The following is a 26,144-nucleotide window of genomic DNA, read 5'->3' on the forward strand; positions in this document are numbered from 1 at the left end:
ATTTGATCACGTGACCAACCCGTTTTACATCTCAATAAAACTCAAAAAATGATACCTTATTTCTTAAACAATTGCTAGTGTCAGAGAGAATAAGTTTTCTACCTTTAAACTGAATTACTATAGAAAAATTTCTTTGTTTTGTCCCATGGACAAATTATCCAATAATTTCCTTATCTTATAATAAAACATGCCGCAATTTTTTATCGAAAAAAAAACCCCTGCACATATAGATACTAAAAGAGGGAAACATTTATTTTACTAGAAAACCTAAGAATTAAGAAGGTAAGTTAACTTGATAAAAATGTTTTCATTCAAGACAAATATTTCATTCTTCCTACAATATGCAACATGTACATAAACGTGGTATCATGTACATCATATAAAATGTTTCTGTTTTGAATTGTTTCTTAGAGTGCAGTAAGTTAGAAGATGAATATAAACCAGGTTGTTTTCCTGTTTATTTTGTTCTACGGTAAGTTAATGCCGTAAGTTTTATTTTTCATCACGTATACTTTATGTCTTTATAATATTGTTTTTTTTTTATTTGGGGGTGGGGTGTGTGTGTTATTTTCATGCCAATTTATTGTTGTCAAAAACTTTTCTTTATTACCGATTAAATTTCACCAGGTTTTTTATGCTTTATAAATGGGCCTGTCATAATTTACATTCCAGGAGACGATAGTTTTTCTTTTTATTCCTCTTATCCCGTTTATTCACAAATACATTTATGTTGAAATTTAAATCTTGGAAAAAAAAATTCCCACCTACCTACCCGCTACCAACCCAATAGATTTACTATGAGTCGGGAGAGGGCAAGCAAACATTATTTTAAAGAAATGATCACGTCTACAGAAGCCAAGAGAGAGAGATAGAGAAGTGGGCGGGGCTTCTGTAGTTTATCGATGAACAGACATCTTTTTTTTTTCATTTTCAATTTCATCTCGGACAAAGATATGCAGTGTAATATTTTAAATAAAACACTGTTATTTAACGTGATAATAAACATTCAATCTGATTGAATAAACATTATGCTTTTTTCATGTCAGTTTCACCGGTACCTGCTTGTGATGGGGTTGCGGAAATAATTCTTCAGCCTTATATGGGGAGAAAAGTTACCTATCCAGACGATTACCCGGTGAATACGGGACTTGAAGCGTAAGAACAAATCATATTTAGAAACAAACTGAAACTTAACACTCCAGTACTTTTTATTTTCTTTTCAAAATACTTTCAAAGGTATGAACAATATAATGAAATATTATGATTTTAGAGCCAGAAACTGTTCATGGAAAATCATTGCAGCACAGGGCTATGAGATTGTGGTTTATCCGGAATGGGTGTGTGAGGCTGGTGTAACTATCGGTCTATATTATGGTATGTGCCCATATCTCTCTCTCTCTCTCCCTCTCTCTCTCTCTCTCTCATACAAATTCTGATTTCAGTTTTTAACAATAATATTCAATTAAATTACTTAAAATTCTATGTTACATTTCACAATACATGTATTTTTATGTTGAGCGTTTTATCAGGTTTTAATCTACATAAATGCAAACATAAACCAAAAGAAAGCTTTTGGTCCTATGCGTTCTCCATATTTGCAATCATTGTATATTTAAAGGTTTTCACCATTCATTGCTTAATATAATTTAGAAGTTGGAGGAAAAAGAGTATGCACAATGTACTCTTTCTTCGGAAAGCACGGACGTAAAGAAAATTTTACAAATCTTACCAACCAGTTAAAATACACATTATTGTAAATTCACGTATTAAGCTCTATAAAGTTAATTCGTTCAATGTAACTATGCACATACTTCCGACAGAAAGATCGAGTATATTATTGTTATCCAAAGCTTTTACGTCCGTCAATTTTTCTTCCTCAAACTCATGTTACGTCAAGTTTTATGCAGTTGCTGATTTTACTTGTGGTATCTGATGTAGTATAGGGTTTCAATACATATATGTTAACCCTTTGGACCTATAGGGTATCAAACAGCCTGTCTACATAACCCGAACACCTCATATTTCATGACAGTTAATTTTTATCTCACAGAATGAAATATATGGAGATAACAAACAGTATTCAAGCTCAAAAGTCCATTAAAAAATAAAAAACTGGAGCGAAGCAAACACGGACCTCAAAACATCAGAGGAAGGATCAGGTGCCATGGAGGAGTGAGCATACCTGCCGACCGGTCACATCCGCCATGTGCTCTTGATCAAGACTGGGAAATAACGGAGAAATTTGTGGACTATTCAGTGTTTGAATAATAGCCTAACAATTAGTATGAAAAAACGTCATGCAGCATTTGGCTCATTTATAAATTGTATTTGCTGACAATCGACCATATAACTTACGAAATGATGACTTTAAACGAGACAGCTGATATTTTTGTTTCTTCAACTTGTTTGTCAGTAATTTACCCCGTTTTAGAAATTATATACAAGTAGAGCATGTTCTTGCGTATCGAATTAACCTTGAGATATAAATCCCATATGCAGGTGATGAAGGTATATTGAGCACTGTATAAGCAAGGAAATTGAAAAAATAATTCAGAATTCAGAAAGCTTTGTTACAACGCACTTTGAAAAATTACGCACTTTGAATTTTTTTTTCAAAATGCGTTAAATTTGGGACCAAGCTAACGCACTTTGAAAAAATTAAATTTCTTTTCAAAGTGCGTTTATATCGATCATATTAACGCACTTTGAAAAAAATGTAAAGCTTGATCAATATTCTTAACAAATAATCGGTATAACAAATTGACCCTGGTTGGATAATTTTTTTTATGATAAGGTCACTTCAGGACCTGAGATATTGATGTTTTTAAATATTTTAGGTTTTGATAAATGTTATAAAGGGGAAATGATTGTTGAATATCATTATTTCGTTTCTTTTTAAAAATTCTAGTCTAATAATAGATGGGATGGGGGCTAAAAGTGAACGACTTAAAGCATAGCGTTTATCTTCAGAAAAAGGGGGCCGTTTGATTTTTCAAAACTAAGAAATACGTTTTACTGTTCTTAAGAATTTTTAGCTTTCATCTGTTTTAAGTTAACTCATTTATTGAAAGTTTTCAACGTCATACCAGTTATGTAAATACATATCTATGTTTTGGGTATAGCATAGGCACCGGGCGAAGGGCAAGGGGAGAAGGCTTAGTCCCCCCACTTATTTTAGAAAGATACACATATAGGTATTGAAAATGCAGCTTACCCTAGGGGTTATTACCCCCCCCCCCCCCCCCACCCGTTTTATTTGTTACCAACGCCTGTGTATTGAAAAGAAAGAGATCTTCTACCCGTCTTCTCATCTTCTCGACGGGACTAAATCAATTCATGAGTATTTTGAAAGACAAAGACATATAACACTGAAATAGTATCTTTCCATTATTAAAATCTAAATCAAGAATTTTTGTTTTTACGTATTTTTTTTTTCAAAGTGCGTTAAGTGTCTCCATGGTAGAATATATTAATGTTAACTCTTAACACACTTTGAAAAAAAATTCAAAGTGCGTTGAGCTGGTCCCAAATTTAACGCACTTTGAAAACAATTTTCAAAGTGCGTTGCCACAGAGCTTGGTTGTTAGATTACCATTTATGTCTTTTCCCAGTAAAATATCCAAATTAATATGAAACAGATGTATCAGACTCTGTGTTATCTTTTATTTCAAGCTCACTGCGATCAAATCGACATAAGAATGGACCCGCTATGTATCAAATTCATTCTGGTTGTTTGGAATACAAAGATTTTAACAACGACGATTGAAAATAGCATTTCATAAATAATGATCTCGTCAGCAAAAATGACCTATCATTGAGTCCTATTTTAACTGACTTGTTTCATGCTAACTGTTAGGCTTTTTTTAAAAACTAAACTGCTTACTCAATGCATAGGAATCAGGCCGGAAGTGACTGGCTGACAAGGATGCTTATTTTTCTCTTTTCGATCAAAGGCAGCATTTGATCCCACCTCTGGAACTTCCAGATGTCCTTGTTTTTGCCCTCTTCACATATTGTATTATTATACCCCTGCTTGAAAAGTGGGAGGGTATATAGTAATCGTTATGTTCGTCCGTCCGTCCGTCCTTCCTTCTGTTCGTCCGTCCGTCTGTCCGTCTAGCTGTACGTCCGTCTGTTACGCTTTGGGGTACCCATCTCTTATCCGCAAATCCTCTCATACCACTGAATGAAATTTGATGAAACGTTCACAGAATCTGTATTATATTGTCATTGTGCACCTTTTATTTTACTTTTGATCCGACACAGAATTTGGGTTTTCCATAGCAAAACAAAGGTTTCATTTGATCCCACCTTGGACACTGTCATTATATTCATATGGGAGGCGGGTATCATTAAGTGAGCTCATTGCTCACAGTACTTCTAGTTTAACGATATTTTGAGAACGATATCACGATTTGTTTTATTCACCATTTTCATCGTTATCTTCACGACGTAGATTTCAAGGTTTGTACCGAAGTGCTCGTCGGTTTTTTTAACGTTGTGCGTAGTCCAAAATTGCATTTGAAATTCACCAACATTTAGTTCTGAAAATAAAAGTACTAGTATTTCTGTATGCCTACAAGTTTAAGTCATCTATCCCACTACTCTTCATAGCTGAATACTAAGCAAGGGCAAGTATTTATGTCCCATCCCGGTGTTAAATTTTGTCTGGTTTTTCAGAAAGTCAAAGATTGTCCAATCTCGACGATTTATTTAAAAAACAATTTTTTTTTCTAAAATGTCACCTTTCCGTTAAAATGGACTGCAGTGTTTTTTCTTTTCTCTTTCTCTCTCTTTTTTGAATTAATCTATGTAAACATCATAAAGTAGAATAAGTCCAAAATAATCAGTTGCTTTAATTTGAAGGTGCGACAACCTCAGCACAAAAAGACAACTGTGTCACTTGTCCCAGAACTAACGGATACTGTTACGACATTATACAAACTAGAGCATCAGAGGTCCTACTTTCTATGTTGACTATTTCTTCCCATAGTGGAGGCGGATTTCAGTTTCGATTTATGGCTGTGGAAAGAAACAGAGGTAAACATCCTTTATATATCGATCACGAAAGTGTTTATACGACATGGACGTGATATATTATAGTTTAATAAAGATTTAATCAGAAGATGACATCAAAATTTCCTTCATGAAAATTGATTAAAACACATAATTGTTCAACATATTTTTATATAAGCTTTAGTCAAAGGTTAACTAAGACAAGATGCCCAGCGGCAGCAAAGTTTGAAAAAGCTATGTTTAGCATATAGGTCACAGTCAAGGTCACAAGGTCATTGACCTTGGCGTGATTTGAAAGAACTTAGTGGAGTATGCATACCAAATATGAAGTCGCTATCTCTCATTGTGCAAAAGTTATGGTGAAGGTTCAAAAATCTATTTTTAGCATGTAGATCACAGTCAAGGTCACAAGGTCATTGACCTTGGTATCATTTGAAAGAACCTACTTAGTGGATTATGCATACCAAATATGAAGTCTCTATCTTTCATGGTTCAAAAGTTATGACAAAGGTTAAACTTTGCAGACAAACAAACAGACAGACAGACAGGACAAAAACAATACATCTTTTTGGTATTTTGCATACAAGGAACAAGTACTGTATTATAGAAAATTATGACACAACGATAAAAAAAACCCTAGTAGATAAATGGCAGGGGCAACCTTTAATTAAAAAAAAAAAAACATTAAAAAATTGGTATAGGCACTCATGTTGTCAAACATTAAAAATTCAATTTTATTTACGCAGATTCTACATGCGTGAGTGGTGGTACAAGGATGTTGGCAGAGAAGACACCAAAATTTATTACGTCCCCAAACTTCCCATCTAATTATAACAGGTAATATGAGCACAGTATAGAAATATTTAATAATATTTCATATTTAAAGTTTTTAAACAATATATATAATACAATATTATATAATTTATTATAATAATTATTATATTTAAGTAATTTGAATTGTCTGTGGACTGTGGAACCAGCGTTCATTGAGAGAGAAACCCGTTTAGTATTTGAGTTTAGGTCTCAATATCTAGAGATGGGGTTTGATAGCTGCAGCGATTTTGTAAGAATTGATGGTCTAAATGGTAAGTTTATTAATTATTAAATATTTTTAAGAACAGAATTGATTATCGTAAAGAGATGTAGCTTGTATTACTGCATGATTAATTTGGCTATCAAACATGAAAAATGTTTTTGTATTTCAGTTACTATTTAGTAAATGAATATTTGTACAGGGCTCTGCGAAAGTAGTGTACAAACACCTCGTCTTGAATATTGAATCCTTTTTACTGTCTATTTATAGGTAATTATTTTTTTAAAATGAACATTTCGTTAAATGCATTTCTTTAGAAGAATTTTGTAAGCAGGAGGAGGACAATATATTGCAAACTTCTTCCCCTATGCCACTCAACAGCACGAAAGCGAACGTGCGTTTTACTAGCGACTTTGGCTATGCTGGTAGCGGATTTGTTTTGGCGTTTTATATTGAAAGTTAGTATAAGTTTAAGTCTGAGTTGTAATAATTAATAAACCATTCATAATTTCACATATTGAGTAGACTGTGAGACGTACATACTACAACGTAAAAATTGACGATTAAGAAAAACTTAGAATGACATGCATTTTCAGCTTAGTTGTCGTATAACAGTGATGTTGAAAATATATCTGATTTTGAAGAATTTATTTTACCCCTAGAAAGCAAATTGTGAATTCAAAATGGATTTACAGTCGAAGAATTAAGACCGATTTCTCTTAAAACAGTTGTAATACACCTTAAATCGTTGAACTAGAACTAAGACAATATTATTCGGAGGTATATATAGTCAGAAATTATTCCAAGTGTTAGGCTTATTATAGAAGTCTTGAACACTTTTTCGGAATCGATTGTTTTTCAACAATCCAACAATCCAATGCAATTCCCATGGGTACAAATTGCCCCCCCCCCCCGTTATTGGCAGACCTATTTTCTGTATTCATATGAAGATGAAAAATGTACAGTTTCAATACAAATTAAGCCCGATATTTTTCTAAAATATGAAAGTGATATAAGAAATTAAAATTTATTCTTTCTTAATCATAGGAATTCTCTACAGTAAGAATATAAAAGTCATTTTTCTCATATGACCTCCTTAATGCTAATTGTGACGTCATTAACTTGTGCATTTTCCCGTATTTTCTTAAAAAGTTGCGAAAGACATCAATTTTCAGTGGAATTTTCTTCAAGAAAATATACCCTGCCACCGTCGCCCGGAAAGATTTTGAGATATGTGATTTTTCATAGCAGTCTACATAATATATCCAAAAATTAAAGTGGGCGACGGTGGCAGACACTATTTTTCTAAAGGAAAATTCGCACAGAAATGAGTTATTTTGAGGCTTTTCTGCATTAAACTTAGAAATACACCAAATTGATGACGTCATACTTCTAGAAAGGTCCTGCCTTTATGCCATATTCTTTCATGATTTATCATATTCATCTACTCAACTATTATTAAAGCCAATTTCATAACTTTTTAAGAACATTACATTTTTAGGGCACAATAAAGCTCAAACTGTACCTTCTTCTTATATTTTTGGAATAATAATTTAGATAATTATATTATATAATAATACATGTATCTATAATATATAATTTTCTAAAATAATTATTCCAAAAATGTATTGACGCGAGAAACATTTTCTGAGTTATTCAGTTTCAACAAATTATATTTTCACTGCAGCGGTTTCTGGCGCTCCTCAGACGAGTAAGACTGCACACATAACCACCCATTCCTCATCTAGTAAAACCACAACAGGATTTAGGCAATCCACTAGTTCTGAAATAACGACCAGAAGCACACCAGAAAATAGTACCTCCACAGTAGGTTTTCGTAGTCATACAAGTGCTGGCATACCCAAAGCTTCTGAAGCCTCACCAACTCCTGAAACAAATGCTTCACATGATTTATCAACAAGCACAGGTATTCCTGAGTTCTAGTTGAATCCTTGAGCTTGAAGTTTTTTTTTCATGAATGGACCCTGTCAATGATTTTCTCCACTCAAAACATGAAAAATAACTATTATTCCTACTTTTATTGAGAGTTTATGTACTGGAAAATACATTAAGGACAGATGATACTTTCAATTTTTTTCTTTGGAAGAGACTTAATATCATGTCACAAGTTTAGAAAAGTGGATAATTCTTAGATTTTTTTCTCTTATGAACTGGAAAAATGAAATATACTTGGAAAATATTAGTAATATTTCATTAAAAACAAACATATTTATTGTTGTCAAAAACTTTTCTTTATTACCGATTAAATTTCACCAGGTTTTTTATGCTTTATAAATGGGCCTGTCATAATTTACATTCCAGGAGACGACAGTTTTTCTTTTTATTCCTCTTATCCCGTTTATTCACAAATACATTTATGTTGAAATTTAATTCTTGGAAAAAAAAATTTCCCACCTACCTACCCGCTACCAACCCAATAGATTTACTATGAGTCGGGAGAGGGCAAGCAAACATTATTTTAAAGAAATGATCACGTCTAAAGAAGCCCCGCCCACTTCTCTATCTCTCTCTCTTGGCTTAACAAGACACGTTATTTTTTTTAAACCAAGTTTATCGATGAACAGACATCTTTTTTTTTTCACTTTCAATTTCATCTGGGACAAAGGTATGCAGTGTAATATTTTAAATAAAACACTGTTATTTAACATGATAATAAACATTCAATCTGATTGAATAAACATTATGCTTTTTTCATGTCAGTTTCACCGGTACCTGCTTGTGATGGGGTTGCGGAAATAATTCTTCAGCCTTATATGGGGAGAAAAGTTACCTATCCAGACGATTACCCGGTGAATACGGGACTTGAAGCGTAAGAACAAATCATACAGAAACAAACTGAAACTTAACACTCCAGTACGTTTTATTTTCTTTTCAAAATACTTTCAAAGGTACGAGCAATAGAATGAAATATTATGATTTTAGAGCCAGAAACTGTTCCTGGAAAATCATTGCAGCACAGGGCTATGAGATTGTGGTTTATCCGGAATGGGTGTGTGAGGCTGATGTAACTATCGGTCTGTATTATGGTATGTCCCCCCCCTCTCTCATACAAATTCTGATTTCAATTTTTAACAATAATATTCGATTAAATTACTTAAAATTCTATGTTACATTTCACAATACATGTATTTTTATGTTTAGCGTTTTATCAGGTTAAATTTATCTTTATAAATGCAAACATAAACCAAAAGAAAGCTTTTGATCCCAGCGTTCTCCATATTTGCAATCATTGTATATTTAAAGGTTTTCACTAGAAGTTGGAGGAAAAAGAGTATGCACAATGTACTCTTTCTTCGGAAAGCACGGACGTAAAGAAAATTTTACAAATCTTACCAACCAGTTAAAATACACATTATTGTAAATTCACGTATTAAGCTCTATAAAGTTAATTTGTTCAATGTAACTATGCACATACTTCCGACAGAAAGATCGAGTATATTATTGTTATCCAAAGCTTTTACGTCCGTCATTTTTTCTTCCTCAAACTCATGTTACGTCAAGTTTTACGCAGTTGCTGATTTTACTTGTGGTATCTGATAGGTGGTGTCTTGAGGATGTAGTTTAGGGTTTCAATACATATATGTTAACCCTTTGGACCTATAGGGTATCAAACAGCCTGTCTACAGAACCCGAACACCTCATATTTCATGACAGTTAATTTTTATCTCACAGAATGAAATATATGGAGATAACAAACAGTATTCAAGCTCAAAAGTCCATTAAAAAATAAAAAAAACTGGAGCGAAGCAAACACGGACCTCAAAACATCAGAGGAAGGATCAGGTGCCATGGAGGAGTGAGTATACCTGCCGACCGGTCACATCCGCCATGTGCCCTTGATCAAGACTTGGAAATAACGGAGAAATCTGTGGACTATTCAGTGTTTGAATAATGGCCTAACAATTAGTATGAAAAAGAGTCATGCAGCATTTGGCTCATTTATAAATTGTATTTCGCTGACAATCGACCATATAACTTACGAAATGATGACTTTAAACGAGACAGCTGATATTTTTGTTTCTTCAACTTGTTTGTCAGTAATTTACCCCGTTTTAGAAATTATAAATACGTAGAGCACGCTCTCGCGTATCGAATCAACTGCATGTGAGATCTAAACACCATATGAAGGTGATGAAGGTATATTGAGCACTGTATAAGCAAGGAAATTGAAAAAATAATTCAGAATTCAGAAAGCTTTGTTACAACGCACTTTGAAAAATTACGCATTTGAATTTTTTTCCAAAGTGCGTTAAATTTGGGACCAAGCTTACGCACTTTGAAAAAATTAAATTTCTTTTCAAAGTGCGCTTATATCGATCATATTAACGCACTTTGAAAAAAATATAAAGCTTGATCAATATTCTTACAAAATATCGGTAAATGATAAATGACTGACCCTGGTTGGATAATTTTTTTTATGATAAGGTCACTTCAGGACCTGAGATATTGATGTTTTTAAATATTTTAGGTTTTGATAAATGTTATAAAGGGGAAATGGGTCTTTTAGAGAAAATACAGAGATGATTGTTGAATATCATTATTTCGTTTCTTTTTAAAAATTCTAGTCTGTAATAAAATCTGGGATGGGGGCTAAAAGTGAACGACTTAAAGCATAGCATTTATCTTAAGAAAAAGGGGGCCGTTTGATTTTTCAAAACTAAGAAATACGTTTTATTGTTCTTAAGAATTTCTAGCTTTCATCTGTTTTAAGTTAACTCATTTATTGAAAGTTTTCAACGTCATACCAGTTATGTAAATACATATCTATGTTTTGGGTATAGCATAGGCACCGGGCGAAGGGCAAGGGGAGAAGGCTTAGATACACATATAGGTATTGAAAATGCGGCTTACCCTTTTGGGGGTTATTACCCCCCCCCCTCCGTTTTATTTGTTACCTACGCCTGTGTATTGAAAAGAAAGAGTTATAGGCTGAGAGATCTTCTACCCGTCTTCTCATCTTCTCGACGCGACTAAATCAATTCATGAGTTGTTTGAAAGACAAATAACATTCAATAGTATCTTTCCATTATTAAATCTAAATCAAGAATTTTTGTTTTTACGTATTTTTTTTTAAAGTGCGTTAAGTGTCTCCATGGTAGAATATATTAATGTTAACTCTTTTAAATTCAAAGTGCGTTGAGCTGGTCCCAAATTTAACGCACTTTGAAAACAATTTTCAAAGTGCATTGCCACAGAGCTTGGTTGTTAGATTACCATTTATGTCTTTTCCCAGTAAAATATCCAAATTGATATGAAACAGATGTATCAGACTCTGTGTTATCTTTTATTTCAACATAAGAATGGACCCGCTATGTATCAAATTCATTCTGGTTGTTTGGAATACAAAGATTTTAACAACGACGATTGAAAATAGCATTTCATAAATAATGATCTCGTCAGCAAAAATGACCTATCATTGAGTCCTATTTTAACTGACTTGTTTCATGCTAACTGTTAGGCTTTTTTTTAAAAAACTAAACTGCTTACTCAATGCATAGGAATCAGGCCGGAAGTGACTGGCTGACAAGGATGCTTATTTTTCTCTTTTCGATCAAAGGCAGCATTTGATCCCACCTCTGGAACTTCCAGATGTCCTTGTTTTTGCCCTCTTCACATATTTGTATTATTATACCCCTGCTTGAAAAGTGGGAGGGTATATAGTAATCGTTATGTTCGTCCGTCCGTCCGTCCTTTCTTCTGTTCGTCCGTCCGTCTGTCCGTCTAGCTGTACGTCCGTCTGTTACGCTTTGGGGTACCCATCTCTTATCCGCAAATCCTCTCATACCACTGAATGAAATTTGATGAAACGTTCACAGAATCTGTATTATATTGTCATTGTGCACCTTTTATTTTACCTTTTGATCCGACACAGAATTTGGGTTTTCCATAGCAAAACATGGACACTGTCATTATATTCATATGGGAGGCGGGGTATCATTTAGTGAGCTCATTGCTCACAGTACTTCTAGTTTAACGATATTTTGAGAACGATATCACGATTTGTTTTATTCACCATTTTCATCGTTATCTTCACGACGTAGATTTCAAGGTTTGTACCGAAGTGCTCGTCGGTTTTTTTAACGTTGTGCGTAGTCCAAAATTGCATTTGAAATTCACCAACATTTAGTTCTGAAAATAAAAGTACTAGTATTTCTGTATGCCTACAAGTTTAAGTCATCTATCCCACTACTCTTCATAGCTGAATACTAAGCAAGGGCAAGTATTTATGTCCCATCCCGGTGTTAAATTTTGTCTGGTTTTTCAGAAAGTCAAAGATTGTCCAATCTCGACGATTTATTTAAAAAACAATTTTTTTTTCTAAAATGTCACCTTTCCGTTAAAATGGACTGCAGTGTTTTTTCTTTTCTCTTTCTCTCTCTTTTTTGAATTAATCTATGTAAACATCATTAAGTAGAATAAGTCCAAAATAATCAGTTGCTTTAATTTGAAGGTGCGACAACCTCAGCACAAAAAGACAACTGTGTCACTTGTCCCAGAACTAACGGATACTGTTACGACATTATACAAACTAGAACATCAGAGGTCCTACTTTCTATGTTGACTATTTCTTCCCATAGTGGAGGCGGATTTCAGTTTCGTTTTATGGCCGTGAAAAGCAACAGAGGTAAACATCCTTTATATCGATCACGGAAATGTTTATACGACATGGATATGATGTATTATAGTTTAATAAAGAATTAATTAGAAGATAACATTAAAATTTCCTTCATGAAAATTGATTAAAACACATAATTGATCAATATATTTTTAAATAAGCTTTAGTCAAAGGTTAACTAAGACAAGATGCCCAGCGGCAGCAAAGTTTGAAAAAGCTATGTTTAGCATATAGGTCACAGTCAAGGTCACAAGGTCATTGACCTTGGCGTGATTTGAAAGAACTTAGTGGAGTATGCATACCAAATATGAAGTCGCTATCTCTCATTGTGCAAAAGTAACGGTGAAGGTTCAAAAATCTATTTTTAGCATGTAGATCACAGTCAAGGTCACAAGGTCATTGACCTTGGTATCATTTGAAAGAACCTACTTAGTGGATTATGCATACCAAATATGAAGTCTCTATCTTTCATGTTCAAAAGTTATGACAAAGGTTAAACTTTGCAGACAAACAAACAGACAGACAGACAGGACAAAAAGAATACATCTATTTGATATTTTGCATACAAGGAATAAGTACTGTATTAAGAAAATTATGACACAAAGATAAAAAAAATACCCCTAGTAGATAAATGGCAGGGGCAACCTTTAATTAAATTGGTATAGGCACTCTTGTTGTCAAACATTAAGAATTTAATTTTATTTCCACAGATTCTACATGTGTGAGTGGTGGTACAAGGATGTTGGCAGAGAAGACACCAAAATTTATTACGTCCCCAAACTTCCCATCTAATTATAACAGGTAATATGAGCACAGTATAGAAATATTTAATAATACTTCATATTTAAAGTTTTTAAACAATATATATAATACAATATTATATAATTTATTATAATAATTATTATATTTAAGTAATTTGAATTGTCTGTGGACTGTGGAACCAGCGTTCATTGAGAGAGAAACCCGTTTAGTATTTGAGTTTAGGTCTCAATATCTAGAGATGGGGTTTGATAGCTGCAGCGATTTTGTAAGAATTGATGGTCTAAATGGTAAGTTTATTAATTATTAAATATTTTTTCTGGATATTTTTAGGATGACTAATCGCAATTCAAGAAAAAGTTGCATTTCTTATACCAATTGTTAAACGTACAACTTCGTTCATTTTGACAACGCTTATTTTTTCAATATGAAAAAATAAGTATCGATACGAAGAACCAAAACATGTTAGAAATAGTCAGTACATTAAATGTATTAAGAACAGAATTGATTATCGGAAAGAGATGTAGCTTGTATTACTGCATGATTAATTTGGCTATCAAACATGAAAAATGTTTTTGTATTTCAGTTACTATTTAGTAAATGAATATTTGTACAGGGCTCTGCGAAAGTAGTGTACAAACACCTCGTCTTGAATATTGAATCCTTTTTACTGTCTATCTATAGGTAATTATTTTTTTAGAATGAACATTTCGTTAAATGCATTTCTTTAGAAGAATTTTGTAAGCAGGAGGAGGACAACATATTGCAAACTTCTTCCCCTATGCCACTCAACAGCACGAAAGCGAACGTGCGTTTTACAAGCGACTTTGGCTATGCTGGTAGCGGATTTGTTCTGGCGTTTTATATTGAAAGTAAGTATAAGTTTAAGTTGTAATAATTAATAAACCATTCATGAAATATTTATCTATTGAGTAGATTGTGAGACGTACATACTACAACGTAAATAAGGAAAATTGACGATTAAGAAAAACTTAGAATGACATGCATTTTCAGCTTAGTTGTCGTATAACAGTGATGTTGAAAATATATCTGATTTTGAAGAATTTATTTTACCCCTAGAAAGCAAATTGTGAATTCAAAATGGATTTACAGTCGAAGAATTAAGACCGATTTCTCTTAAAACAGTTGTAATACACCTTAAATTGTTGAACTAGAACTAAGACAATATTATTCGGAGGTATATATAGTCAGAAATTATTCCAAGTGTTAGGCTTATTATAGAAGTCTTGAACACTTTTTCGGAATCGATTGTTTTTCAACAATCCAACAATCCAATGCAATTCCCATGGGTACAAATTGCCCCCCCCCATCGTTATTGGCAGACCTATTTTCTGTATTCATATGAAGATGAAAAATGTACAGTTTCAATACAAATTAAGCCCGATATTTTCCTAAAATATGAAAGTGATATAAGAAATCAAAATTTATTCTTTCTTAATCATAGGAATTCCCTACAGTAAGAATATAAAAGTCATTTTTCTCATATGACCTCCTTAATGCTAATTGTGACGTCATTAACTTGTGCATTTTCCCGTATTTTCTTAAAAAGTTGCAAAAGACATCAATTTTCAGTGGAATTTTCTTCAAGAAAATATACCCTGCCACCGTCGCGCGGAAAGATTTTGAGATATGTGATTTTTCATAGCAGTTTACATAATATATCCAAAAATTAAAGTGGGCGACGGTGGCAGACACTATTTTTCTAAAGGAAAATTCGCACAGAAATGAGTTATTTTGAGGCTTTTCTGCATTAAACTTAGAAATACACCAAATTGATGACGTCATACTTCTAGAAAGGTCCTGCCTTTATGCCATATTCTTTCATGATTTATCATATTCATCTACTCAACTATTATTAAAGCCAATTTCATAACTTTTTAAGAACATTACATTTTTAGGGCACAATAAAGCTCAAACTGTACCTTCTTCTTATATTTTTGGAATAATAATTTAGATAATTATATTATATAATAATACATGTATCTATAATATATAATTTTCTAAAATAATTATTCCAAAAATGTATTGACGCGAGAAACATTTTCTGAGTTATTCAGTTTCAACAAATTATATTTTTACTGCAGCGGTTTCTGGCGCTCCTCAGACGAGTAAGACTGCACACATAACCACCCATTCCTCATCTAGTAAAACCACAACAGGATTTAGGCAATCCACTAGGTCTGAAATAACGACCAGAAGCACACCAGAAAGTAGTACCTCCACAGCTGATTTTAGTCAAACAAGTGCTGGCATACCCAAAGCCTCTGACGCCTCGCCAACTCCTGAAACAAATAGTCCACAGGATTTATCAACAAGCACAGGTAGTCCTGAGTTCTAGTTGAATCCTTGAGCTTGAAGTTTTTTTCATGAATGGACCCTGTCAATGATTTTCTCCACTCAAAACATGAAAAATAACTATTATTCCTACTTTTATTGAGAGTTTATGTACTGGAAAATACATTAAGGACAGATGATACTTTCAATTTTTTTCTTTGGAAGAAGACTTAATTTCATGTCACAAGTTTAGAAAAGTGGATAATTCTTAGATTTTTTTCTCTTATGAACTGGAAAAATGAAATATACTTGGAAAATATTAGTAATATTTCATTAAAAACAAATATATACAAACCACAATCAGTAAAGGTTTACAGGTGAAAACAAATTTCAGAATATGTTATCTTAGTGCTATAAGTGTAATATAAATTTTAGAAAACTATACCAAGCCAGGCGAATTTTATGAGGAAAAGCAAAATGACGAAAAACCAGCAATGTCACATAGGTTGATTTTTACCATTTTGCATTTCCTAATAAAAATCATTTGGCTTCATACAATTTTCATATAAAGTTTATATCACACTTGTAGCATCAAGGTAACATATTCTGAATTTTTTTCATCTGTAAACCTTTACTGAGTGTGTTTTGTCCATATCTGCAATTATATTGTAATATTGATTTACTAATATTTTCCAAGTCTATTTCGTTTTCCATTTCTTAGGGGGAAAAATCTCAGAATAATTATTCACTTTTCTAAACATTGTTATGATATTAAATCTCTCCCAACGAAGAAAATTGTTTGTATCATCTGTCCTTAATATTAGATTATTTAGATTTTTTTCTATTTGCTATATCACGTATATGTAAGTGGGCTTTGTAAGTAGACATAGTCAAATATTTGCATCGTATTATATTCAGGAACGAAGTAGAAGCAGGTGCTATTAAGTATACTGAAAGGAAAAAGAAACGCATAAGAGCATAATATGCGCAAAATATTTAACTATGGACCGAAAATTATGAAAATTTGTCAAATGTGTATTTTGGTCACTGTGCACTAAAATCGCTGGTCAAAATTACTCATCCATGAAATGTATGGCGTCACGTAGGGGAAGTGATAAAATGGCAAAAACACGTGCATGTTGATGATGACAATTTTGTGATCACATTTTGTAGTGCCAAGAGATGCATTAGAGTTAAAGGCATCGTTTTCCGATATTTGCATTCAGTATAAATTTCTTGCAATCATGGTATGGCCGACGGAAGTTACATTGGGTCTAGTAATTGAATTGCATAAGTGAATAAAAAGGCAACAACATGTTGCTGTGCAGTTTGTTTTTAACTTCTCAACCAAAAAAGTTTTTTCGGTTGTCATAGAGTTAATTTAAAATGTTCCCAACCAACCATGACGGTGACGTTGACGCGTAACAACGTCACATCAAGATAGGGCTTTTCATCATGCTACCTCGGTTATTATCAATGCATTATCACTGAAACCGATATTTTTACAGCAGACAATCATTCTGATATAATCCTATGAGAAAGATAAATGCTCTGATAAACTCAATGCACAGGAAAATCAAGACTGTTACCAATGTGCAAGGGAGATGATTAGAATTTTTATTTTTATTTTGGGGGGTTTTGATATATCAATTTCAATAACTCAGGAATTATCAGTCAAAGTCACACAAGTCACACAAGATTTTGGTAATTTGTTGTTTAAAGATGAAGTAAAATGTTTGATAACAATACTGGAAAACATTTTCGAAATAATAGTTTTAATTTGATATAAAAGTTTACTATGCGTTTCTTTTTCCTTTCAGTATATTAATGCACATTTTTATGTCGTACATTGATCCTTTTTCGCAAAACAATTAATCAACGGCTATCTTAAGGACCCTAAATCAATGTTATACGTGTAACATATGTACTAAATCAATGTTTTTCCACAAACTAAGTACATATATTGTATTAAGATATAAATAATGGGCTCATCTATTTTTATTTGATCATAGGGTTCATGTATATGGCGACCTCGAAAAATATTTTAATTTTAAAACAGAAATCACTCTTGTTTACACATGCAGGAAAAATGCATAAAAATACAGTGTCAAAGTTATTTAAAGTGGACGGATGTTTGCATTTGCTACTATTTAAGTTATAGACCGTCTTAATTTCGAAATAGGTGGAGATAACGAATAGTATTCGAGCTCAAAAATCCATTTAACTTTACAAAATAGGAGCGGAGCAAACACAGACCTCCAAAACATCAGATGCCTTGGAGGAGGTAGCATCCCCTGCCGACAGGTTACAGTCGCCGTGTGTTCCTAAATATCATATTCCTGAAAAAAAAACCCGGAAACGTCCGTGGACAATTCAGTTTGTAAATAATGGCATAACAATCAGTATGAAAAAAGTCAGTCAGCATTTGACTTATTGATAAATTGAATTTGCTGACAAGGTCATTGTATCGACCATAGAACTAACGAAATGATTACTTAAAAGGAGACTGCTGATATCCTTGCTTCATGAATTTGTTTGTCGATATTTTAACTCGTTTTAGAAATTGTTCATACGTAGAACATTTTCTCCCGTATCAACGGAGAGATATAAACTTTGTATGCAGGTGACAAAGGTATATTGCTGCATAAATAAGGGAAGTTGACGATTGTAAAGGTAAGGTCATCACGTTTATCATAGAGCTTGGTTGATAGATTACCATTAACGCATTTTCAAGTAAAATCCAAGAGCCCTTTCGTATCGAATCAACTGAGAGAGATAATCTCCGTATGCAGGTGACAAAGGTATATTGCTGCATAAGTGAGGAAGGTTGACGATTGAAAAATTAACGTCATCACGTGTGCTGCATGAGTAGCTGTACAGTTCCACTGGAAGTGACGTCAGAGGGTCGTTAGAGATCCTGGAAGTGACGTCCGAGGGTCCTTAAAGATCCTGGAAGTGATGTGTTGCTAGGCAAGGGGTGCACGTGACATAGACCACGTGATGGGGGTGTGGTATGTTGCTAAGAAACTTGTTCGGTTGTAGAATAAGACAAAGAAATGGGATGATGTGGTGAACATGAACAATGGATGAGCGGTACGGGATGTAGTGGGAGGAGGGGATAGGAACCTGCCGAGTCACGATGATATGCAAGTTTGCTTTAAAGAAGACAAAAGAACCTGAGTACAACAAAAAACAAATTTTTTTTAAGCAATGTATTATCATTTGGTATGATTTGAAGCATCTGAGTATTATCATTATCATTTGGTATCATTAGAAAACATCTAATAACGATAAAAACACGAGCTTTAAAACATGCATTGTCATTTTGTTTGATCTATTTCCTTTTATTGAGATCATATACTGCACGTAGTGGATTTTTTTCTCATTATTTTAAGATAGTTTCAATCAGAACAATGTCTTTTACAAATCGTATGTTTTTTTAAAGAAAATTTATTCGTTGATACATGTGTATGAAATTCCCGCTGAAGGTCGAAAATCACTTTGGATGTAATGTGTTTCTGGTAGACTACATTTTAAGAGAAAAGTCGAAATATTGGAATTGATTTTGAATCCTTTCATACAACATAAGCTTGATATGATTTTGCAGTCATCTCACAACACAGCAAAACAATGAATTTGTCCAGGAATATTCAGGACTCTTGCAATTGGAAAAGTAAACAGCAGAATTTTGGTTATATTTCAAGATCGCAGAGTTCATGGAACACTACTTCTCATGAAACCACCGTCTTAAGATACACATTACGTCGTGTATTTTTGTCTCAGTGAGATTGCGGACAGTGATTTGTCAGACCGACATCGATTCCTTCATATAATGATTTTTTTTGGAAATAACTTAGAATGGTTTTCGGAGTGTTTGAAGGAATTGAGGAAATAATCTTATCACACGTGTGTTTTTTTCACACATGGTTTGCCTGTGTTATGTAGGGGTATTTACATTTAATTAAGGAACTTTCAAGAACAAACAAAAGAACAATTAATTTTAGATGATTTTTTTTATTTTGACTGTTTATAATTGTACATATAAAATTCAATCCACTTTATCTTCGTCCCTTTTTTATGCTTCGAAGTCCTGGCGTTGTACCGGATGTAGATCTCTCAATAATATATCCCTTTCCGATTTGTTCTGGGGTTTTAATCGATGAATGATTACCTGTTACTGGCATGGGTGTATCTGGGGGTATGAATATATTTTAGACCTTAGAGGAACGCTGCATACCTTTTCTTGTTGAATACAGGTATTGGATTGAATCAACTTAAATCACTTAACGGTCTCGCCATTCAAAATCAATTTTCCATAATGATTCCAGGTCAGGACATTTTTCTCATGATTTGATAGAAAATTCCATAGTTTCCATCTTGTGTCAAGATCTTTTTTCAGGCTTTTCATTGCTGTGCATGTTTTCTTTATCCTTGTCCATTTTTATTGTTTGATTCAATATCAGATCGTTTACTCCATCGGAAGGAGAATCATGTCCCGTGCCAGTTAGCAAAATGACTATACAGATTTAACCAGGAGAGGTACGTATTATGGAGTGTTTTTGATAAAAATATTCCAATGATCTGGAAGGGGCCTTGTTAATACTTTATGTGATTTCAGGCAATTCCTTAACATATTGGTAGGAATTGTTGTGCATAAACATTCGCTGTAAACGATTCTCTGAAGAGATATTCAGACATTTCAATCCTCCTTTCAAAGTAACATATGTGTTAGATCCTAGATGCAAACTAAATTAGGTCTAGTCACTTTTCCATCGGTCTAATTGCAAGGCAATACCTTTCTTTGTTGATAGAAATATATTATAATTTTAACGTTCTTAAAAAAATCCAATATCAACATAAGTCCATCCCTTAAGAGAGTTGGTAACGACAAAGGTTTTAAAAGAGCTATAATGTTTTTATTAAACATATCATACAAACATACACAAAAAAATCCTTTACAAACATGATAAAGTTAATCATATAATTCATAATGCAAAAACAATGACATGGTACTATAAGTGTCAACATTTCATTTTTTCATTCCATTTCACTCTACCAGTTTTGTTTTTTCGTTTGGATTGCATGTCTCGCAACTTAACATGCCAAGCTGATTATGGTGGATATCGGAATTCTTACATAATATTCCACAAAATGGAACTCCTCACCCAATTCCGCGTTAATTGCAGGAATGACCTCTCGAAGCTTGGAAAGCACCGTGAAGTTTAAGGCAATGCCTTTCTTTGTTGATCTCAATTCTTCTCCATTATTCGGTTTAAGCCATTTCCGGATATTCACAAATTTAAACCCTCCCTTACGGGTAACATATGTGTTAGATCCTTGATGCAAACTATAAGATCAGTCTGAATCAACCTCTTTCTCGATCCTGTCTATATGCATTGTCACGAACCTTTTCCACTGATCTACCCGAAAGTCTATGCCTTCCTTCATTGATAGAAATACATCATCATTTTCCTGTTCTTAAAAAAAAAACAAATATTGTTTTAAGCGGAATCCTTTTTATTAGATACACGTACTTTCTCTAACCTTAAATTGACTTTTTTCTACATCATAGTCCATAGACTTAAGTAAATGTAATATACGGATTATTCTCAGATCTAATTATTTTACTAAGATATGTGTTCTTTGTTTAGCTCAGCCAAAGTTTTTGCTGGAAATGATACCCCCAGGCGACTTTTCACTTAAATGCAAGGAAGACATCAACCTACGATGCACTGTCAAACATTCCGAGTTTCTGATCAATTTAATCGGGGAAAGTTTTATTTGGCAGAAGAACGGAAAGAAAATTTTATCTGGTATTGTATGAGAATTGTCTACAGTTTCCTCTTTTTTTTTTTAAAATAAGAAACTAATTTATGATATAAAACATGCCGGGGTAATACGATTCGGACAGAATATAATGTTAAAATTTTATTGAAAGAGAAAAACTTTTACTTATGTTGCATTTAATTTTGATTACATGTTATGAGTTACATGTAATAACATTTCGATTTGTTCTTCTCTGAGTCCTTATTGAAAGCCTTATTGAGTCTTCTTTAAGAATGTTGACAATGTTCTTCACTCTCACACAGAATTAAAAAAAAAAACTCTTCCGATTTATATTCTTTCAGTGGACTTGATTACTGTTTGTTCTCTTCATATTAAATATTAAAAGGAATGCTCTTGTTCTTTTTTAAATATAAGCATAGGAAGCGCCAAAAGTTTTTGTTGTGTAAATCCGTTATTACGGTTGAAAATAAAGCATTAATACCCATATTCAAGTAACCAAATAAACCCCCTAAATTTATCTTAAACATGTTAAAGGCAATTTAATGCACATATAACATACATAATGATAGCCTTTAAAAGGGTAATTAATAATGGATTAAAGAAAACATAGACTTGTGGACGAATGAACAATATAACTGTTTCTCTTAGGTTCTGGCTACAATGTGACCTCGGGAAAGATGTTCACAACTCTGAGGAAGCCCTCAGCAGTGCTGGACGATTCTGGAACTTACTCGTGCTCACACACAGCTTCTCCGGAACCAGTGCAGGTGTCCGTCTATGTTAATGTCACTAACTCAGGTGAGTGTTGTAAAATTTTGAGCATGATGAAGTACGTTACTGTGAACAAAGTCTGCTGACCGAATATCATTGTTCCACTTAATGCAGTGTTCATTTTCTTAAATATTACAATGATAATTACGAGGGGCATTTCAAAAGTTCTGGCAACTGTTACTGTTTAATAAAAGATTAACCGTTTTACGGAAATAATTGAGTTTGACATCATTGGAAAGATCAGAAAAATATACACATATTGTAACATCACTTTATAATTTTTATGACGTAATAACTCCGAAAATGACGTCAGAATATAGAATGTTAAGCATACTGAAAAGTCGCGTTTTTATCCACAGGAGACGACCTTATAAGTTCTGTCAAAGGCTTATTTGAAAATATATTTCAGAGAAAATTTTAATTTGCAAAGAGGTAGAGTAGGACTATGATACTGTTTATCAGCAATCCCATTATTCATTGTATGGTTTGTTTACGAGCATGGTTTATGTCCGGTTATGCTATTATAAATATTCATTTAAGATTTTTATTTACATGATACGGCTGGATTTTCGGTCTTTTATATAGCTCTCCATTGTTTGAAATAAAACATGTTCTATATTAAACTGAAGTTTTCATCAAATATATTTTGAGTAACAGAATTCTAACAGTTTTACGAATAAAATGTACTAAATCTTGTCACTGACTTGATTCTGAGCGTATTTTTTTCATATAGATTCAACTTCGGTGCCCAAAAACTCACTACTGCTTTTGACTTTTGAATCCAAAAAATGAATATAAGTTACACAGACATGTACAATCTTATTTATTTTCCATGCATTAAAATTTCCGAATATGTGGAGGTACGGTTGGGTTACAACTGCGCTGCCGCCATTTTGGATTTTTCGAGAAAATATGGGGCACAGTAAACTTAACTTCTCTTGAGCCTTCATCGATCCCACAAATCTGGTTAAAACACCTGACGAATTTATGCCATCGAATTTTGTAACACGATCGCCTAGTTTTCTTTGATTGTCAACTTTGTCTTTTTCTCACATTTAGGTCTCTTTTAAGGCCCTTTCACAATTGGCACACGAGCACTTTACAACACTTTGCGATCGAAAAATTTTAGCTTCGCACGAGCTATCGCATACGTTGCACGATGTCTCGCATTCATTGCATGTGTTTTAGTGGTCGCATCAAGTCTCCTCAAAATAGTCAACATGCCCACTATTCAGACGCGACCAAATGCGATCAAAATTATCGCAATTCAACGCACAAAAATTAGTACGAACGTCTTACAACGTTTTATATACTCGTAAGAGTGATGCACGATTTTTTAAGATCGTAATTATAAGATGAATCGCGGCTGTCTTTGCGAGTGTTTTGCGACCATGAGACTGTTGCTCGACATGCCTCGTGTAATCTTGCAACGTTTTACTATCATTGCTTGATTTATCATCTTCAATTGCCATGCTTTGCAACAGGCATATATACCGTGTATAATTATAAGCATCTTAACTATGTCAACTGAAGAGCGTCGGAAACGGGTGGTATATATACCCGGCCCTCTGACTCGCACGAACATTCGTACTATGGAATGCATGAGCGCACGAGCACCGCACGTCCAACTGTTTTGTCGCACGTTCAATCGTCCGATTACCTGATCAGTCGTGCAATCCTATCGCATTATCTTACAACACTCGCTTTCATTCTACAACAGTCGCATATAGACGCAAGATATATCGCAAGATTTAATGCACAACAGTCGCTTTAGATCGTGCAATTTTCGTACGAACACTTTTTTCATATGCGATTATTTTGACAACAGTTTACGATCCTAACCAAAATTATTCGGTCGAACGAATAATTTGTCGCTTCTGCTCGTGCGCCAATTGTGAAAGGGCCTTAACGCAAAAGTTTGAGCGAGATTCGATAAAACCATGCTAATTTTGACACTCGCTAAAACCATTTCAGAACAAGAAGATCTCCGAAATAAAATACCATATGATAGATTGTAGTCTATGTAAACATTACAGCAACTGGCATTTGCGTCCGTTAACTTGCGTCCGAGTAATGAGCAAAAGTTGTCTTGAAAATTTTAATTTGATCAAATTGTGTCTTTTGTTACGTCATTTTTATGGTCAGTATGCTAAACATTCTATATTCTGACGTCATTTTCGGAGTTATTACTTCAGAAAATTTATAAATTGACGTCACAATATGTATATATTTTTCTGATTTTTCCAATGATATCAAACTCAATTTCCGTAAAACGGTTAATCTTTTATTAAACAGTTGCCAGAACTTTTGAAATGCCCCTCGTATGATAATTAATAATTGTTTATTGTTTCATTTTTTTTATTTCATTGTACTTTAATATTTCTAGCTGTAAAGAATCCACTTTTTACATGTTGATGTAAATGATTTCAGATAACACTTGCACAGATGGTGAAAAAGGGAATTTAAAAACCAGATGGATAAAAGATGCTATCTCCAACTATCTTAAAGATAAAGTCAAGTTGGACAGAGAAATAAGAAAGAAGGTAGAAGAAGGAAAACTAGATATAGAGAAAAGAAAGCAGGAAATGGAAATGGAAATGTTCAAAATAGAAAAGAAGGAAAGTAATAAATTGCTAAAACTGCTGACACTGTTAGTCAAAGACCAAAAAGACAAGTGACTCAAATTATTATCGGGGGTTCGTCATGGCCAGAAATCATCGTAATTCCGTAAATCACTCAAAATTGAATCCTGTGTGTCATGGCCAGAAATAATCGTAATTCCGGAAATCACTCAACATTGAATCATGTATGAAATATATCAGATAACTAACTTCAACAATATTCTCAGATATCAATGCTATGTGTCTTCCTTATAAAATTTGATGTACTATTAAATTGTAAAGCTTTTCTACTAAAGTGTTGTTTAAAGTTATCATTTTGCAAATATTAAACTAAGACACAATTTAAAAGTAAAAGGACTTAGAAAGTGTGAAGGTATGTACATGTGTCTTAAAGAAAAGATGATTGGTTCCAGGTCAATAGGTAAATTTTCATTCGGGAATACATTGATCTACACAATACTAGTTGTTTACCCCTCTCTCAGGACCTGGCTGTGCGGTATGGATACAACAAAGGTCCAAAAGTTGGGAAGAAGCTAAATCCTGGGAGGCCCCAAGTGCATTTGAGATTCCTGTGCACTCTTTTTCGTAAATCACTCGCTATTTGTTGACATATTTTTTAAGCTATGGATATGTTAAATTGCAATTAGACCCCAAGAAAATGCCCCTTCAACATTGTTTTCATTGAATGTCTATATTTTTCTGCCACTCTGGTTCATATTTAGCATTAAAAAGCCTCTTTCAAATAAACAAGAAAACACATTTTAAATGAAAGTCGCTCCGGCGGGAATGATGACGTCATCAAAGCCTCAAAGATTGAAATGATATTCAGAACTTTTAAATATATAATTCAGTGTTTATTTTCAGAACTGCGCCTAAGCGATATGTCTTCCACTCATAAAATTGACATTACGGCATCATAAACTTCTGCTCCCTCAATAAAAATGGAACTCGTAAATATTCACATTTTGCGATAGGTTCGCTACAAAATTACATTCTGGATATAAAGTCCCTGAGGCTGATGTTATAAAGAAGTATCCTATGTATACAGTCAAGGCTGTGGAAATCTGATGGAATTTCAAAGGGCACTAATCAGTATGCCATCATTAGCAGACATGTATTTATGTTCCCATGAAGTAACATTTTTCTATAGAAAATTCATAGATAAAAAAAAATATTTTCCTGTGTCAATATTAAGCAAGGATATACTTAAAAATATTTATACATT

The 26,144-nt window shown here is 33.4% G+C and overlaps 1 protein-coding gene across 1 annotated transcript; it reads left to right on the forward strand.

Annotated features, from left to right (window-relative positions):
• Positions 1 to 429: 429 nt before the first annotated feature.
• LOC134249339 (cubilin homolog) lies at positions 430 to 25,208 on the forward strand. Its single transcript, XM_062731696.1, has 18 exons — positions 430 to 472; positions 1,047 to 1,155; positions 1,271 to 1,374; positions 4,867 to 5,040; positions 5,763 to 5,853; positions 5,965 to 6,101; positions 6,367 to 6,507; positions 7,737 to 7,976; positions 8,771 to 8,879; positions 8,993 to 9,096; positions 12,522 to 12,695; positions 13,397 to 13,487; positions 13,599 to 13,735; positions 14,177 to 14,317; positions 15,551 to 15,787; positions 21,392 to 21,553; positions 22,176 to 22,325; positions 24,729 to 25,208. Exons 1-18 carry the CDS (start codon positions 430 to 432, stop codon positions 24,974 to 24,976), a joined length of 2,592 nt encoding a protein of 863 aa, XP_062587680.1. The 3' UTR covers positions 24,977 to 25,208.
• The last annotated feature ends 936 nt before the right edge of the window (positions 25,209 to 26,144 follow it).

This window comes from Saccostrea cucullata, unplaced genomic scaffold (genome assembly GCF_032062105.1).
Source record: "Saccostrea cucullata isolate Sc308-1 unplaced genomic scaffold, CSIRO_AGI_Scuc_v1 ctg561, whole genome shotgun sequence".
NCBI lineage: Eukaryota > Metazoa > Mollusca > Bivalvia > Ostreida > Ostreidae > Saccostrea > Saccostrea cuccullata.

Bases quoted from the DNA above. Each gene is read 5' to 3' on its own strand.
- LOC134249339 (XM_062731696.1), top strand. From the start codon at position 430: ATGAATATAAACCAGGTTGTTTTCCTGTTTATTTTGTTCTACG. The intron at 473-1,046 runs GTAAGTTAATGC...TTTTCATGTCAG, and splicing joins CCTGTTTATTTTGTTCTACG to TTTCACCGGTACCTGCTTGT. The intron at 15,788-21,391 runs GTAGTCCTGAGT...TTCTTTGTTTAG, and splicing joins GGATTTATCAACAAGCACAG to CTCAGCCAAAGTTTTTGCTG.